Source organism: Embiotoca jacksoni, unplaced genomic scaffold, assembly GCF_022577435.1.
Source record: "Embiotoca jacksoni isolate LCO1_2020_lvr unplaced genomic scaffold, fEmbJac1.0.p SCAF_26, whole genome shotgun sequence".
NCBI classification, from domain to species: Eukaryota; Metazoa; Chordata; class Actinopteri; family Embiotocidae; genus Embiotoca; species Embiotoca jacksoni.
In genome coordinates this window covers 2,998,203-3,014,506 of record NW_027185377.1, presented here as the reverse complement: position 1 = coordinate 3,014,506, position 16,304 = coordinate 2,998,203, and the positions used below count along the sequence as shown (strand labels likewise).

Sequence of the window (16,304 nt, the reverse complement as noted above, 5' to 3'; positions counted from 1 at the left end):
CTTAAAGACACGCAGCGGCAGACTGACAGAAACAGGTTGCCGGCAGGGTGAGGGGTGATGTGACTCATGTCGAGCTCATCTATCTGCGGCCTGCGGTGTGTATGACTCCTGAGCTTCTCAAACAAACACTCTTTTCTCTTACACAAACACGTGCATAGCAGAAATATTCACATGCACGTCCCGCTTCAATCCGTGTGAAACTGTTTGGCAGCAAAAACATCTGGTTCATCATAAAAAATGTAGTTAAGCTCCGCTGTTTATTACATTTTCAAATTTTCTTTTTTTAATTGGGAACAAATCTTAGTCTCTCGATACTCGCTGAGGAAGTAAATCTGTACAAATTAGACATTACATTTTTATTTAGTTTCATTCTCAGTCATTTCCATTAAATATCTTGGCACCCGCTCCAACTTTGTGGTTCACTACCGTGATGGTACAGAGGAGGAATATCAGGCCGTGGATTCCCACAGGATAGTTTCATTGTTTTTTTGTTTGTTTTTTGTCTTTTCAGAGAATTTGTGGGCAATAATGAAATTTTGTTTTGCTTGGATACGGAATAATATAATATCGATGGCTCGGCAAAATTTCACGGCAAACGAGGTTCCATCCAATCGTAAGGGGGTCGCCACGATCATGGGATTCACTTGCAGGTGTGAAATAAATCAGCTGTCAACTTACGTTTCCGCTCAGCCTCACACTCTCACGCTGCCCAAACAAATCTCCCGTCAAATAAAAGGAAGCCTCAAAGCTTCCACAGGAAAAAAACATAGTCACAGTCCTGCAGGTTAGAAAAGGCTTTTTTTTCCTCTACATTTCAGCACCATGATTGGCCCAATGTGTTTGTACTAATCTTGGTGCTTAGACACGGATGGTAAAAGATGCTTTCCCACTCATTGCAAGGCTGGCAGTTCAATTCTTCCTATCCACATGCTGAAGAGTCCTTGGGCAAGACACTGAACCCAAAGGTGCTCCAGGGTTGAGCACTTTGCGTGGCAGCTCTGCCTGCCATTTGTTTTCATTGTCCTGAATGTCGATGCTGTTCTTTTCCCTCTCTGCTCTCCCCTCGCCCCGACCAGTCGAGGCAGATGGGAATTGTTAATTTGTTGTATTCAATTTTCTATTTTTTTTTTTTTTAATTGTATAGGACCAAATCACAACACAGGTTATCTCATGGCACTTAACACATTAAAGTCCGTACAGCAGAACTTTACAGCATCATACAGAGGAACCCAACAATTCAACAAGTCCCACATAAGGAGGGAAAAACTTCTCATTAAGGGAGGAAAAACCTCCAACAGAGGGAAGGAAAAACTCCCTCTTAACAGGAAGAAAACCTCCGACAGAACCAGGCTCAAAGGTGGGCGGAGCCATCTGCCTCGACCGTTTGGAGGTGAGGAGAGAGCAGAGAGAGAAAAGGACAGCATGACCAGTCTTTTGTATAATTCTGTAAAATTCTGTTATAAGGACTTAACTATATATAAGTGCCGTGAAATAACTTTGCGTTGCGACGTTACCGTTAGTTTACCGACGAGTGAGCAGCTACTTGATCACCAAAACCTGCGTCACGCAGATTCATTTCCTTCTACTGTGACCGTTCCTTTCTCCGTTAATAAAGTCCAAATCTTGACCTCCTTTGGATTCACTAAAAAACACACACAAACACCCTATATCTCCTCTTGGAGACACACACACACACTTTCACTGACGTATATTTTCACAGCACACACACACACACACACACACACTCACGCACACAGACAGACCCACTGTAATTTATACTGACACACAGATGGCCCCTGCTCTGACCACAAATGTAGTGTAACCCCTGCTCCCTGCGGTGCGGCCAGGGCTCAGACTGCCAGTAAAAGCGAGGGATGCTTCATGGCTCAACAATTCGCTGGCTAAATGGAAAGGGTTTGGTGTGTGACCTCAAACACTCTCCTTTCTGTCTCCCTTTCTCTATCTCACTTGTTCTTTTTTTTTTTCTTTTTTTTTTTTTTTCCTCATTTCGTTTCCCAGTCTTTCAATTGGATTTTTCTCTTCATATCTTTTCACGTCTTTTTTTTAATTTTTGTTTTTTACTTTTTCCGATCTCATCTCTTTTGCTTTTTGGGGGCAGCAAATATTCAGACCTTTTTTTTTTTTCTTAGTCACTCTCTTCTTCTTTTTCTTGAATTATTTTGTGGCAGTGTCTTCGAAAGAGGGTCACATTATATTTCTAGCATCCAGAGAGTAATAAATAGTAATTCTAGCTACTTTTTACCCCATTTTTCTTTTCTCTTTTTCTTTCTGGCTGCGAACCAGTCAACAGTAGAGTTCCTTTATATCACAGTTTCTTCATATTTCTTCGTCTTTTCCTTTCTTCTTCTCTCACAGCCTCCAGCTCTGGATCTTTTTCTCTCTCCTCTCGACGGAGGTGTGATCCACGTCCCTCTCCTGTCTGAAAGGTCAGGAGCAAAGTGAGGACACATGAGGAAGGCAAACCTCACCTCGCAAATATGAGCAGCATGAAGAAAAAAGCTGTGCATTTCAGTAACGTGTGGTTCAGCGGGTTTATTGGGTAACGGATACGCATGACATTGAGTCCAAAATTTGGTTTCGCCAAAAAGCTTTTAATGGTATTAGAGACATTACTTCATGAGGAAGTGGCTTCTATCATGAGTGGCGTGCAAAGATTCACAAAAAAAAAAAAAAAAAAAAAAATCAGCAAATTGAATGATTGCATCTTGGCTTGATCCGAACGTGGTGAATCTACACGTGAACGCTGTCACGCAGGCGTAAGAAGAGCTCCACGACCCGTTATGTACAATGAAAATGTGAGTGAAAAGGCAAAATCACGGCGTTTGCTCTGAGAAAATATCAGCTCCGTGTTTGTAAAGTATGACTCTGAAATTTCATACTGTGTTTCGGTAAAGTGAGAAAAACCTCAGGAGGTGTCAGCACCCGCAAGCCAATATCAAATCCAGTTGTCCTTTCACCTCCCAAGTTCCAGAAAGTCCAGCCAGGTGGATTTTTTTTTTAGGTTTTCTTTAGGTGCAACATACACACACACACACACACACACACACACACACACACACACGGCCATAAAACCCGGAGAGAGGGAGGAAGAAGGAGATTTGAGATTGGAGAGGACGGGCGAGGATCAGAGGTGCGGAGGGAAAAGGGGTTTGAGGTTAACTTTCCTCTAAAGGGTGTCACAAAAATGGAACTAAATTGGGTGTCAGAAAGTGCTAAAGAGCCGGAATAAGTCCGGGTCCCCAGCTCCCATGTGGGTGGGTGCTCGCCTTTTATACTTTTCAGACAATGTCCCTTGAAAAAAAAAAAAAAAAAAAAAGCCCCACGTCTGGAAAGCCCATTAGATGTGCATATAAAATTTCCCCCGTGATTAATAGTTGATGAGGCAGGGTTGGTTGGAGGGTACTACCAACATGTGGCCGGCAGGGCTCCTCCTCCTCTGCTGTCTCACGTTACACTCCATAAACTTGCCACTCTTTCCCACCTATACGTTTAAAAAGGAGGAGGGCTCGCTTGTCAAGAATGCCTTAGAAGAGTTGTGAAAACAGCCAGCCCGAGGAGGGGAGTCGCGCAGTTGTGAATGCAGCTCTCCCGCCGAGCCACAAGCCAGTCAGATCCTTCAAGGAGAGAGAGAGGGTGTGTGAGAGAGAGAGAGCGAAGACGTGAGGGGAGAAGAGTGTGTGTGTGTGTGTGTGTGTGTGTGTGTGTGTGTATGTGTGTGTGTGTGTGTGAGGGAGGGAGAGAGAGAGAGAGAGAGAGAGCGTGTCAGGACCAGAGGCTCCGAAGGACGTCATACGCGCTCCCAGAGAGAGAGGGAAACACGCTGTCACAGGAAGGCGTCTATCCTCACGCGTTCTGGGCCGTGGAAGAGTCAACAGAAGTGTTCCTGAGGTAGATGCAGTGAGACCATGATGCTCGTGTAGTCAAAGCGAAGCGGATATTTCAGATACAGATTTCTCACCCCCGACTTACTTTTTTTTTTTCCCGAGGAGGTTTAAAACTCCTCGACAAGGAGCCGACTCCTCAATAAGACTTCTTTTTTTTTTTTCAAATTGAAGCCTGTGTGCCAAGTGTTTGCGCGTCACCGTATGATATGGATCAGCCGGCCAGCAGCTGCATGCGGAGCGCCCATCCCGGCAGCCCCATCTGGGGTTGCATGAGGAACCCTCACTCCGGGGTGCCGGGAGCCAACCTGCAGTCGCCCTACCAGCAGGCTCCCTTCTCGCTCCACCAGAAGCCCGAGTTCCTGGCCTACACGGACTTCTCCGGATCCTGCCTGGTGCCGAGCGCGCCGCACGCCGCCTACCCCCCGCGACGACAGACTCTACCCGGAGAGCCAGGGCGGCTACCAGAGAGCCGACTGGCAGTTCAACCCCTGCGAGACCCGGGTGAGGGCGCCCGAGGCCTGCCCGCCCGGCGCCCCCGCCGTAGTAGTAGGTGGGAGCGGAGGAGGAGGAGGAGGCGGTGGAGGGCCCGAGCTGGACAGTGCAGGGGGGGACAGGCTGCCGGGCACCGCGGCGCCCGGGTGCCTGGAGGGAGATTACTCGCCCCAGAGCGTGGCGTCGGCCGACTCGGACAAGAAGAGCTCCAGTAAGAGGAAGAGGGACGTCACAGGTGAGTCGGGGTGTCGCTGGGAGTGATGGGAGCCACCTGGTGCGAGGGCCGGTTTATAGGGACATTAAAAAAAGGTGGCTTCTGAAAGTAATTAAAATGCAGGGGTATTCAAAAATGATGGTCTATTTCTACTGTACGCTGGTGTTATATGATGGAAAAATAGGGAGGAAACTTGGAAATGTTCCAGTTGAAGCAGCAGAACTTTTGACCTGGCAAACCTTAATTAATTCAGATTAATAATCAATAATCATTGTGTGTTGACGAATGCTCTGCCGTTTCCCCCCATTAAGAATTTAGAAAATAACGTGTGAAGGTCAAGGATGTCTTGCGTGCCCTCTATCACAGCTGGCAATGACACAAATTCTCCGTTTCCTCTCCAAATTGCTCTTAAAGTGGCGCTCTCACCAGATCGCTATGTGAAAGGTGAGTAGGTGACAAGACTTTTGTGTTCGAGACACACTTTAAGCGAGCAGTTGCATCCTCTTATTGTTCACGATTCACGAGGCTTCTGAACGTTTGGTTGGAAACGAGTCATTGTTTTATAACGGTACAGTTAAATTAAAGATGAGGAAAAAATGACCAGAGGTGAGAGGCTTTTTGTGACATCACAGGTGCTTCGGACTGAGGAATTTGTTAATTAGTGAAATAAACTTACAAGTTTTCCTCTTGTATTCATTTGTGAATCAGAAAATTAATCATTTCAGGAGGCAGAAAAAAAAAAGACATCACATAAAAAAGGCTCTTTTTTTTCAGTGTTCCATTCTTGAAAACAAATATGACAGTAATATTTAAATTAAAGGCTTTTCCCACAACCTTTTGCCACAAAGAATGACTTCATGTTTCCTTGTATATTCTCCAATGTGGTCAGATTTGAGAATATGTGAGGACATTCAAATGAGTAGATTATGCTGTAATTTATTCCCCCTCTCATATTTCACTAAGAGGAAGTAACTGATAGCCGTGACAGACTTAATTCCTCAACGTTTCAGCAGCAAGACACAAACAGGCCAAGGGAAATGTTTATATTTGAAAGTGTAAAAGTTTTGATACAATATAAAAAATATAAAAACCACGTCCAACACACGTGAAGCGATCTTATTTCTTATGTAGAAACGGTTTCTAAACGAAGCATTTTAGCAAAGTTGGTGAGTTTTTATCTGTCAATAAATACTGGACATCGCAAACTAAAGTGTAGCCAGTTAAAACAACAACAACAAAAAAACTTCATAGGGCTTGGAAATATATTGGTATATGTTGTAAATAAGATTTGTTTTTTTAGGGAGAAATCACTGTGGATGATCATTTACAAATCTCAAGGTTTACTGAAATCCAGGAAGAGGACCAGACTGATGCGGTTTGACCGAACCGTCCGGTATCACAACCCAACGTAACCAAGCACGTCTGATTGTGTAGGGTGCTAATGATCAGGAAAAAAAAAACCCTACATGACCAATGTATGCAACAGACATGAGTCTAATTGAAAATGAGGAGGTGGGGGAGGGAGGGGGAGCACCCACCACCCTCCCACCCTCCCACCCCCCCTTCTTACCTTATTGTAACCTCCACTCACTGCACTGAAAAAACATGCCAGACCACGTCTGGTAAAATCACTTTCCTGTGAGCCCACTTCTTACATTCTTATCCATTGACATTTTCCTGTCGTTAAGCTGTAACACAATCTCCCACTGAGTGCATGCAACATGTCTGACCACTACATCAGCTCTCCGGGTTTTTATTTTTTTATTTATTTATTTATTTTTATTTTTAGAAGAGCGCCGGTCACTTCTTGCATCGACGAGCTGGTAGATGAGCATACATTAGGAAAATGTCCCGAAGGCACAGCTGCTATATGCAAGTCAGTATGTGTGTTTGTACTGATCTGGAAATGTGGTGCGCTCACAGTGAGGTTTTCCAGAAACCCCAAAAATGATCTGACATTGACTTTAATCCATTATAATACGGTGGAATATGGAACGGGGATGCTGGTATAAACATCCTACTGTTAGCAACTTGCTATTAGTGGTGTCGTCAATCTCCGTTTGATTTTAATGCCCAACTGTGTGTGACTCAACACAACAAGTTTCATTCTTAAAAACAACATATTTACACCTTATATGGTTAATAACACTTTATAATACAATTGTTAGCAAGTAAAAGTACTTTTTAATTTAGCAGCATACATTTTTTTTCGTGTTTATCAATATATTTGTCTCGTGAAACTAATTTAAAAGCAGGTTTAAAAGTGCTTAAAATTGATATTTCGGAGCTACATCATATTAAATCAAGGACCACCAAGATAACAGTTTATATTTTACAATACATTATTAAACACTTCAAATTTAAAGTTAAAAGTACATTACAGTACATTTATTAACTTCTAAATGCTTAATGCTGATAAATAACAGAGTTTAAATTAGGTGTTTTTTTTCCTCCCCAATAAAAGATCTTAATTCATTGTGAAATTCCACCTCCAACTTTTTACACACACACAAATTATGCGTTCAATCACGCGTGTCATTTTCGCCTGGGGTTTGTGCTTTTTAAAAGCCATCGCTAATTTGCAGCGGCTTTAATTCGGTCCTGATTAAGACGAAGTGCTTTTTGCACCGTCCGCCCGGTAGGAAAAGAAAAGGCACCAAATGCTGTTTGTCTTTTGGGAGCCTGCTGAGTGCAGAAGCCTTTCGCCCACTGCAAGTTTACGGCCTCTGGCTGTGCAGGATATTTATTGGGGGCCTGTTTGGTGAGAGCCGGTGTGTTGCCCCGCCAGGTGTTCACTGGAAGGAAACCTGCTGCACACAGCTCGCCGACCAGACCTGACGAGGCACGCTCAGGGCAGAGCGTCATTAATGACACTCCGACCGCAATGAGAAGGCTGCTCCGGCGCGCGCGCACACACACACACACACACACACACCAGCACACACACATGTGCACACATATGTCCTGGGGTCTGCCCAGTCCCATCTGGACCAGGTACAGCAGTGCATTTCACTTTCTGGCCCACCGCTCTGGCAAGCACCGAGTCCAACTTCTCACTTTTTGACAAATTAGAACCATTTTCTGGAGATTACATCAGCTGCTGGTGTCGCTACCAATGCTGCAATTATTATCCCCCCCTCCCCCCACACCCAAAAAAAAAAAAAAAAAAAAAAATGCTCCCTTCGATGTACTCGAGACATTTCTGTTGAAAGTTAAATAAAACCGGCTTTCATAGATATTTCAACCGGTTTTTTGGGGGGTTTTATTTGGCAGAGAAATCTGTAAATCTTCAGATGGTTGTCGGTTTCCGTCGCATCAAAACAAACCGGTTTTTATTCCTGGAACTGCTGACTCGCATTTTACCGGTCGAACCCGGCTCTCTATATTCATAGAGATATCTCGGCTGCATTTACTGCCATACGGAGATGAGTTAATGTGAATCTTCTTTGAGAGCTCCGGTGGGAAATCACACGCACACGCGCACGCGCACGCACGCACACACACACACACACACACACACACACACACACACACACACACAAGCACGTAGCACTTCGGACCTGGACACATCCGCACCTTTGTTCTTTTGTTAGAGGCTTTTAACGATGTTCCGCTGCATTCCTCTCCTAACTCGGTCCCTCTGTGGCTGGTTTGGTGGCCCCATGCCCTGTGCCCATACCCCTCTCTCACACACACACACACACACACACACACACACACACACACACACACACACACACACACACAGGCACACACGCAGTTCAGATGCAGAAACGTGGGCTTACAGTATAAATCCGTACACACACGGAAATAAGATGCAAAATGCTGCAAAAAAAGAAAACCCACATGTAATCGCTGCTCACACGGTGCAGGTGAACAGGACTCGTCAGGCCGGCTCAGGGTGGTCTCTCTTTTTAAAGTGCTGCTTTTAGTGTTTACTATATGAAGGGGCCTCCTACCGAAGGCTCTTTGGAGCTGTGGTTTGTTGGTCGAGAAGGTCCTTTAAGTCGGTTTAATAGTTAATTTGAGGGCTGGACACACACACAAAAAAAAAAAGGACTTGGAGAGCTAATTCAGATCAGATTATCTGAATATAATGAACATAAAGAGTCTGCAGGTCGAGAGGGGGAAAAATCACCACTTATATCTTTCTTTTTTTTTTCTTTCCATTTTAATGCATCCCTTCCTCCTCCAGATATCCAGGAGTCTAGTTTTAAGGTGGATTCCAGCTGCAAGGCCAGGAAGGAGCGCACGGCGTTCACCAAGGAGCAGCTGAGAGAGCTGGAGGCCGAGTTCACTCACCACAACTACCTGACCCGGCTGCGTCGCTACGAGATCGCCGTCAACCTGGACCTCACAGAGAGACAGGTACCGTTCATATCGTCCCCCGTTAGATATTGTTATTGGGTTTATTTTCTGTAACGTGAAAACAAATAGTTAGAAAACAGCTGTATGGTTTTAAAATGGCTGCATTTTACGCAAGAATCAACTGATTCAGGTTCATGATAGAAAGACTAAAAGAAACAGATTGAAGAATGATCAGCTACTAATATTAAATGCAGGTGTTTTCAGTTGTTTTTTTGCTTTTTGCTATTATATTAATACTTTTCCAGCCGCAAACTCTTCATGGAGCGAATAAGAAAATAAAGAAATCGTCTTACATTGGAAGGCGGGCGGGCGGGCGGGCGCTCCGAAACGTCTCCGCTTCGATTATCCCGCAACACAAGCGCATAAATATAGTCGCATTTGAAATTACAATGAGCATTTCTTTCCGCTGCATTTTTTTCACCCTGCGGTTGCCACAGAATGACATGCAGCTTTAATGAGCGGGCGGCAGCTCCAGACTCGATGAAAATCGGGCGAACATGTGTCGATGCTGCTGGATGAAGCCCCGGTCTGCCTGTCAGGCCCCCGGTGTCCCGGCTCCTCCTAATGAGGCCACGGTGCCACAGTGACCACACATACTGCCTGTCTGCTGCCTAAATCTATTTCCCAGACCCCTGAAACACACACACACACACACACGCACACACACACACACACACGCACACACACACACACACGCACACACACACACACACACACATGGACTAGACGCACTCAGCCAAGTTCCATCTTCAGACGGAGCTCCCACTGCAGCTCCGCAGACTTTTCCGACTCATCCTACACGCTTTGGCGATTTGCCGTCCTTTCAATCAGTCACGATGAAGCGGTGCATCTCGGAGACGGAGAGGCCGCGGCGTGCGGGGAGGACGCTCGGCGGGATGACGTGCAGAGGTCACACGAAACTTACCTCGAAACCACGAGCGGGTCGGACGACCGCAGAGATATATAGTCGAGACTTAAGTTTTGTGCAAAAAAAAAGAAAAGAAAAGAAAAAAAACAACCCCGTGTCTTTTTACATGGTGGACGTCGGCACGAGGATAAAACAGGTTCTTTTTAATGAGGATAAATCATCCTTCTAATAACCTGCGTTTCTAAACCCTAGTTTGAAGCGAAGCAAAAAATACCTCAGAGCCACAACTGTTCCTTCACTGAAGTTTATTTGGCCTTCGTCCAACACACACAATCTCGGCCGTGAATTAATCCGCCGCTAAAAATGGTCTTTTAGCTTAAAACCTTCAGCGAACCAGACGTTTTTAGGGAACTGACGAAAATGAAACTACATATTAAATATTTCTGTCTTCAGGATACCACCTTCTCAAACAAACGTTCACCGTTGTTGTTGTTTTTTCTCTGTAATTTTCTGGAGTCTCAGAAAGCATGTGTGTGTTTTTTTTTTGCTGCTATTTTTGGCCGGACACTTAAAACATGAGCTCATTCTCATTTTCAGAGCAGCGCCATGATACAGATGAGCACCGTCCTCACTGCGAGCGCAGTAAACTCACATCCTGTGTAGGCTGACTTCCTGAACAGTCGACCCCTTCTGACCCGGCTGTCCATCCGATACTCTCCGCCCGCGTTTGGAGGGATTTTTTTGTATTTTTTTGAGCCCAAACTGAGCGCTTCGTACCGACGATTCATGCTCCTTGCGGAGGGCCAATTGCAGAATTTATATACTGTACCGGGAGATTTGTGGGGGATTATTTGTCCATTTTTTGTTTTTCTTTTGCTGACCGTGTTGTAAATTTTGCTAAAAATTGCAAAATGGAGAGAAAAACCACAGAGATCCTGTTACGAGTTCAAATATGGTGAAACATTCTGCACAGAGGTATCAAACACAGAATATGTACTTGTAGTATCACTTGTCCTGCACTGGTAGGACTAGATTTATTTTGTTTATTGATTCATTGGAAGGTTAATTTCTTAAATAATGGTCATATTCTCTAATTGTTTTCTGTCCAACCGGCTTCCCCCAAAACAAAAGATTGTCGGTTTATTATCAGAAAATGAGCAAAGCTTGACATGCGAGCGGCTGGAACCAGTGACGATGTGGCATTCTCGCTTAAAAACTCAATTTATGATCAACGGATATAATAATTAACAATTAATAAATACCTTTTCAATCAGTTCCTGAATCCTTTGATCAACTACATTGATCTTAAATTTACTGCCGCCTCACTTATTTGTCCACATTCGTCAGTGCGGATAACATTTCATAAATCTGCTCTCTTTATGAAAATCATAAATGCTAATCTAACGTTTCCTGTGTTTCTTCCCTGCAGGTCAAAGTTTGGTTTCAGAACAGGCGGATGAAGTGGAAGAGGGTGAAGGGAGGACAGTCGGCTTCGCCCAACGACCTGGAAAACGACGACATAGACTCAGCCGCCTCGCCCAGCTCTGAATAAAACCAGCGCTGTTTGAAAAAAAAAAAAAAGAAAACACGTTTTTTTTTTTTTACAGCCGGCCTCGGACAGCAGAAGAGGTCAGGGGTCAACTGGACACAACCTTTCGCTTATTATTTTTGTGGAAAGTTGGCAGCGGGAACCAAATAATTCCAGAGCCTCTTTTTTTTTTTTTCCTTCTTCTTTATTTCTTTTGAATTCCCAGGAAGAAAACGCTGAGCATCCTTTCTGCTGTAAATAGTTGATTCATGTCCACAGTGAGCTGCATTTTGATAAATACTCGGCCCGAGAGAGGTCCGCTCTGTGTTTGAATATTAAAGATGATTCTCGTGGTCGTTGTAGACGAGCGACAAAGTCCATGCGAGTGATGACACATCGGCGATGTGATTTGGTTCCAGTATTGTAATCATGGACTTTGACGCTTGACTTCAACCACCTGGGAGAACTCAGCCTGCACAAGTGTTGCCAAGCCGTAAGTGCCTCCGAGTCACATGTTTGTTGTTGGTTGTTTTTCATTTTCATCTGTTTCTTTTTTTTCTCGAATATATATATATTTGTTTTCTGTCAAACATTTTTTTTTTTTTTTTTTTACTCTTCCTTTTTTTTTATACTAGTTGAATGTTATTGATTAAACACAGATGTTGACTGTTTCTGCAAATAGAATAAATCATCGTGTGCAAAATGTGGGAACGTATCTCGATAATTTCTTTCACCTGCAGCGGTCGAGTTACGACCGGACGGCAGGTGAAGTGCGTGCGTGTTATTGGCTGATGGTTTTATCACACGTGAACATTTAGGTGAGACATTATGGGAATGAAATTTCTAAAAACAAAACAATTACTGAGGAGTTTGTTGCTTGATGTTGGCAGGTAACATAATTAAATAAAAGTAATGAAGCCAGATTCCAGAGATATGCAGTATATCAGATTTTATTAATATTATTATCTTATTTCAAGGGACTCAAAACAGGTCTTGGAGTTTGTGATCATTGATGGTTGTTTTCCCCAATTTGGAAAACAACTAACTAATAAGAGCATCTGTAAAGTGTGATTAAAAAAAAAAAAATGGTGACATCATCAACCTGTACCAGATCCAGAGAAATCAACCTGCTCTCCTTACATGGACGACAAATACTCCACTTTTTTTGTTTTTGTTAAAGCTCGTTAGCGTCTCAAGAGATGCGGAAAAAAGGAACTTTTTAGTTTTGGCGCGCAAAACGAACTAGTTAGGTTTTGTAAGAAAACACGCTATTCTTAGACCGCCGTCACAAACACACGCGCGTTGATCAGCTGACGGAAACCAGCTGGTGAACGTGGTGGGAAACATGGCAGCTCCACAAGCAGATATCAGCAGGTGCAACGAGTTTCCTGCCGGATGTGCCGACACGCGTTCATCGTGCGGGTGTCGTGTTTACGCGCTCCGTCAGCTGCTCCAAACAAACGCTTTCTGCTCCGACTAATCGTGACACCGGCAGGACCGGTCGCGTCGCTCGTTTCCGCTCGGCGAGAACGAGTTCAGAGAAAACTTCCTGTCGGGAGGATTTCTGCAAGAACACCGTCACCAGAGGGATTATGGGCTCCTAATCTCGGGGCCCTTCGAGAGCCCCCGCCGCGTACAAAATCCCGTCTTGTGATTATCTCCATTAACATCTCGCATGGAGGTCGGATATCCCCTCTCCCCCTCCCTCCTCCCCCCCCCCTCCCCTTCTCCCCCCACCGAGGTCAGATCAGAATCAGCTCTCATCAACGCCCACACAGAATCCCGTCTGCAGCGCCGTAATCCTTCAGGATGTTTTCCTGGCGATCGCTCTTGATTGGTCCGAAAGTGACGTGAGGAGCGCTGACAGAACCAGACGGAGCAGACGTGAGTTGGGTTTTTTTTGTTTTTTTTTTAAGCGCGCCTCGCGAAGAGCCGTCGACCTGGCGAGGTGGAGTCGGGGCTCCCAAAGCTCGAAGCATTTGGCCCCTCGCGCTGTGTTTTCGACGGAAGCATCTGGATGGGGCCAATTTGATCTCAACCTGAGTGGAACCGAGACAAACCCACGCCGCCCTCCCCCCCCCTCCCCTCCCCCCTCCTCTCCCAGGACCAGAGAAAAAAAGAAAAAGCTTGCTGGCTGACCACTTGTGTATGATGGAAAAGGGAAATAATAGGTGGGTATGGGTGAAAAGACGGCTTCTCAAGTACAGGATGTTGTTGTAGCAGGTAGCCAGTCATCCAATTTCCTGCTTCCCAAAGAAAACAAGAGCCTGAGCAGAGTATAGGAGTACCCCCCACCACCCACCACCGCCCCCACCGACTTACAATGGTGGGCCTATGCTCAGAGTCCGGCCAACCAAACAAAGCCTTCAGAGGTTACTGCCCTTTCTGTGCTGGTCTGCAGGGACCGGGAGCTGCTGGCGGACACACACACACACACACACACACACACACACACACACACACACACACACACACACACACGTAGTGGAGGTCAAGTGTTACTGTACGTCTGACCCCTCCGGGCCCCCGCTGCAGCTGCCGGTGGGTGGAGTGACTCCAAGTCGATCCTGTGCCCCCCACCACTCCCCACTCAGCCTCTATTAGGGCCTATTATTGTATTAGCGGTAATAGTAGTAAAAATAAACCATGTCCAATTGTAATGATAGTATTAATATCAGCAGTGTAAACTAATGAAACTGGAATGTTGTTCTTGCACCATAGAGGTTCTTTTTAAAAGCACCTCGGGTGGCCAAATTTATGGATTAGATTTGATTTGGCGGTGTTGTGATTGTGGGGACGTTCAACGTTGCCAAAACACCCGAGTCGGGCAAAAAATGTGGGTTTTCCTTTTCACTTATCAGTCGGAAAGTAGTTCATCTGTGTTGAACATTATTTTCCTACCTTTTGCCAGAAGTCTCGTACACCTTGTTCTACTTTTGTTTATATTAAAAAAAAAAAACTGACTTTGTCATCGCCGCTCCGTCCAGTTGGCCGTCACGCCCAGATCGAAAGGCTGCGGCAGCCACCAGAAATAATAATGGACGCCGTCCCGGCAATATCTCCTCAGCGGTGATTATAAAAGCAGATTCAGGCTGCAGGGAAACATTCTTGAAATAACTCCCTCTTCTTTGAAACACGTCCTTCTCTGTGGGCAAAGACCAATAAGAAAACATTCGTCAGAGTTTCGAGGCAGTCGCTGACTTCAAACTGCAGCCCTCAACAGGAATATCCTTTAAAACAAGGCTTTCACCGTACGGAAGGTATTGCCACGAAAAGCAAAGATTTACCAGAGAATTGCAGCCAAATGCTTGATTTTTTTTTTTTAAGCGATCCGCCTTCTTAAATTAGAGCACGTCACCGGCACAAAGAGCTAAAAATGTCGTATTTGTGTGGACGAATCCAGCCTGCGGTTGCACGAGCAGCTGCACGGCACCGTTTCCATTTCAGAACATTTCCAGTTGTGACTCATTCAGCTGGATTAAACGGTATTGACGAAAAGTGGGGCACGCACCTCAATGCCTTCAGAAAATATGAAGCCGTCCTCCAAAGAAATAAAGCCGAGACAGGTCTTTCAGGCCAGCAGCTTTTTTTGCGACGCACGGTGAAGCTTTGAAGTTGAGCGACCTCTAGTGGTCGTAGAAATAGCGATCTGGTACAGATGACTTCTGTACAACGTGTTTTTCCTTAATAGGAGGTTGGGTGGAAGTTTCAAGAAGACAATAGACTTGGTTGCAGGACGCTATCCGTCAACACAATTTTATTTTTTTTAAACCACATTTACTCATTTACTGTTGCCATGACAATAATGGTCGCAAAACTTTCGGGACGAACTAATTTTAACACCCAACGCAGTCCGAGTCATCCCTTTATAACCCGAGCAATTTTCTTTCTCGCAGCCGGACTCCGAGGTTTTTTTGTGCCTGAACCAAACTGCGGGCGCTAATTTAAGAAACACGACTGTTGACATGCTGTTCTTGGTTTTCCGTATTTGGCTAACGCTTCAGTAGCGGCTGAAAGCAGAAAGACGCAAGACGGTAAGATTGCTTCATGGTGAACGCCAGCGCACGTGTTCAGAGAATATTACAGTGTTTTCATCGTGTTTAATGAACTTTAGCTGCCAATATTATGTGTTAAACTTTATGCACTGTGTAGGTGTGTTTCAGGTCTTTCACTCTTTGCGGAGTCTGTTTGAACCTCACAGTGTCCGAAGGAACGTTTTATCCACCCGCAGTACGAAGCGCGTCCAACGATGGAGAGACGGGTACGGTGAGAAGAGACGACCTATGTGCTCATATTAGTTGGAGGACATGTTGAAAAGTGTAGATACTGGATTAAACCATAACTAATTGTACATCATGAAAATGCATCTTTAGCAAAAGCATGACTTGAAAATTTGTATTTTTGTCATTTGGTTACAACAAACATCGACTCTATTTTTGTGTGGTTTCATATCAGTAAATGGGCTGATTTGATCATTATGACACAGAGGAGACAAAATTATAAGTTACATTACAGCTACTGAAATTTACTTTCTCCAACTGTTTTTGTTTGTTTTCTTGAAAAAAAAAACTCTAAATCTAATCTCTCTAAAATGTATTGATTACCAAAACAAAAGTTTGGTTAGATATCAAACACAGAACCATTTCAGAACTTATAATCGTGGTTTGAAATTGTAATTTACTTTTATAAGTTTACTCAACTATTGTGGAAATATAGAAGTCTTTTTTTGTTTTTTGTTTTTTTTGGTGCATCTCAAACTTTTTTGTTTTTTTAACCAGACAAATAGGTTATTAAAACTAAATATTGGATGACAGAACTTACTTTTATCATGACTCCAAACTTTAAAAGTTAAATTCTTTTGGTTTCAACATTGTAAGAAAGGAAAATTAAGTAGAAAAAGCAACTTTCAACTGATGTCATGAGCTCCAC

The 16,304-nt window shown here is 44.3% G+C and overlaps 1 protein-coding gene across 1 annotated transcript; it reads left to right on the top strand.

Moving 5' to 3' along the window:
• Positions 1-3,149: 3,149 nt before the first annotated feature.
• meox1 (mesenchyme homeobox 1) lies at positions 3,150-12,080 on the top strand. Its single transcript, XM_069160131.1, is given in 4 exon segments — positions 3,150-4,321; positions 4,323-4,632; positions 8,807-8,979; positions 11,277-12,080. Coding segments are annotated over 4 exon segments (816 nt in total). The 5' UTR covers positions 3,150-4,111; the 3' UTR covers positions 11,400-12,080.
• Positions 12,081-16,304: the final 4,224 nt, after the last annotated feature.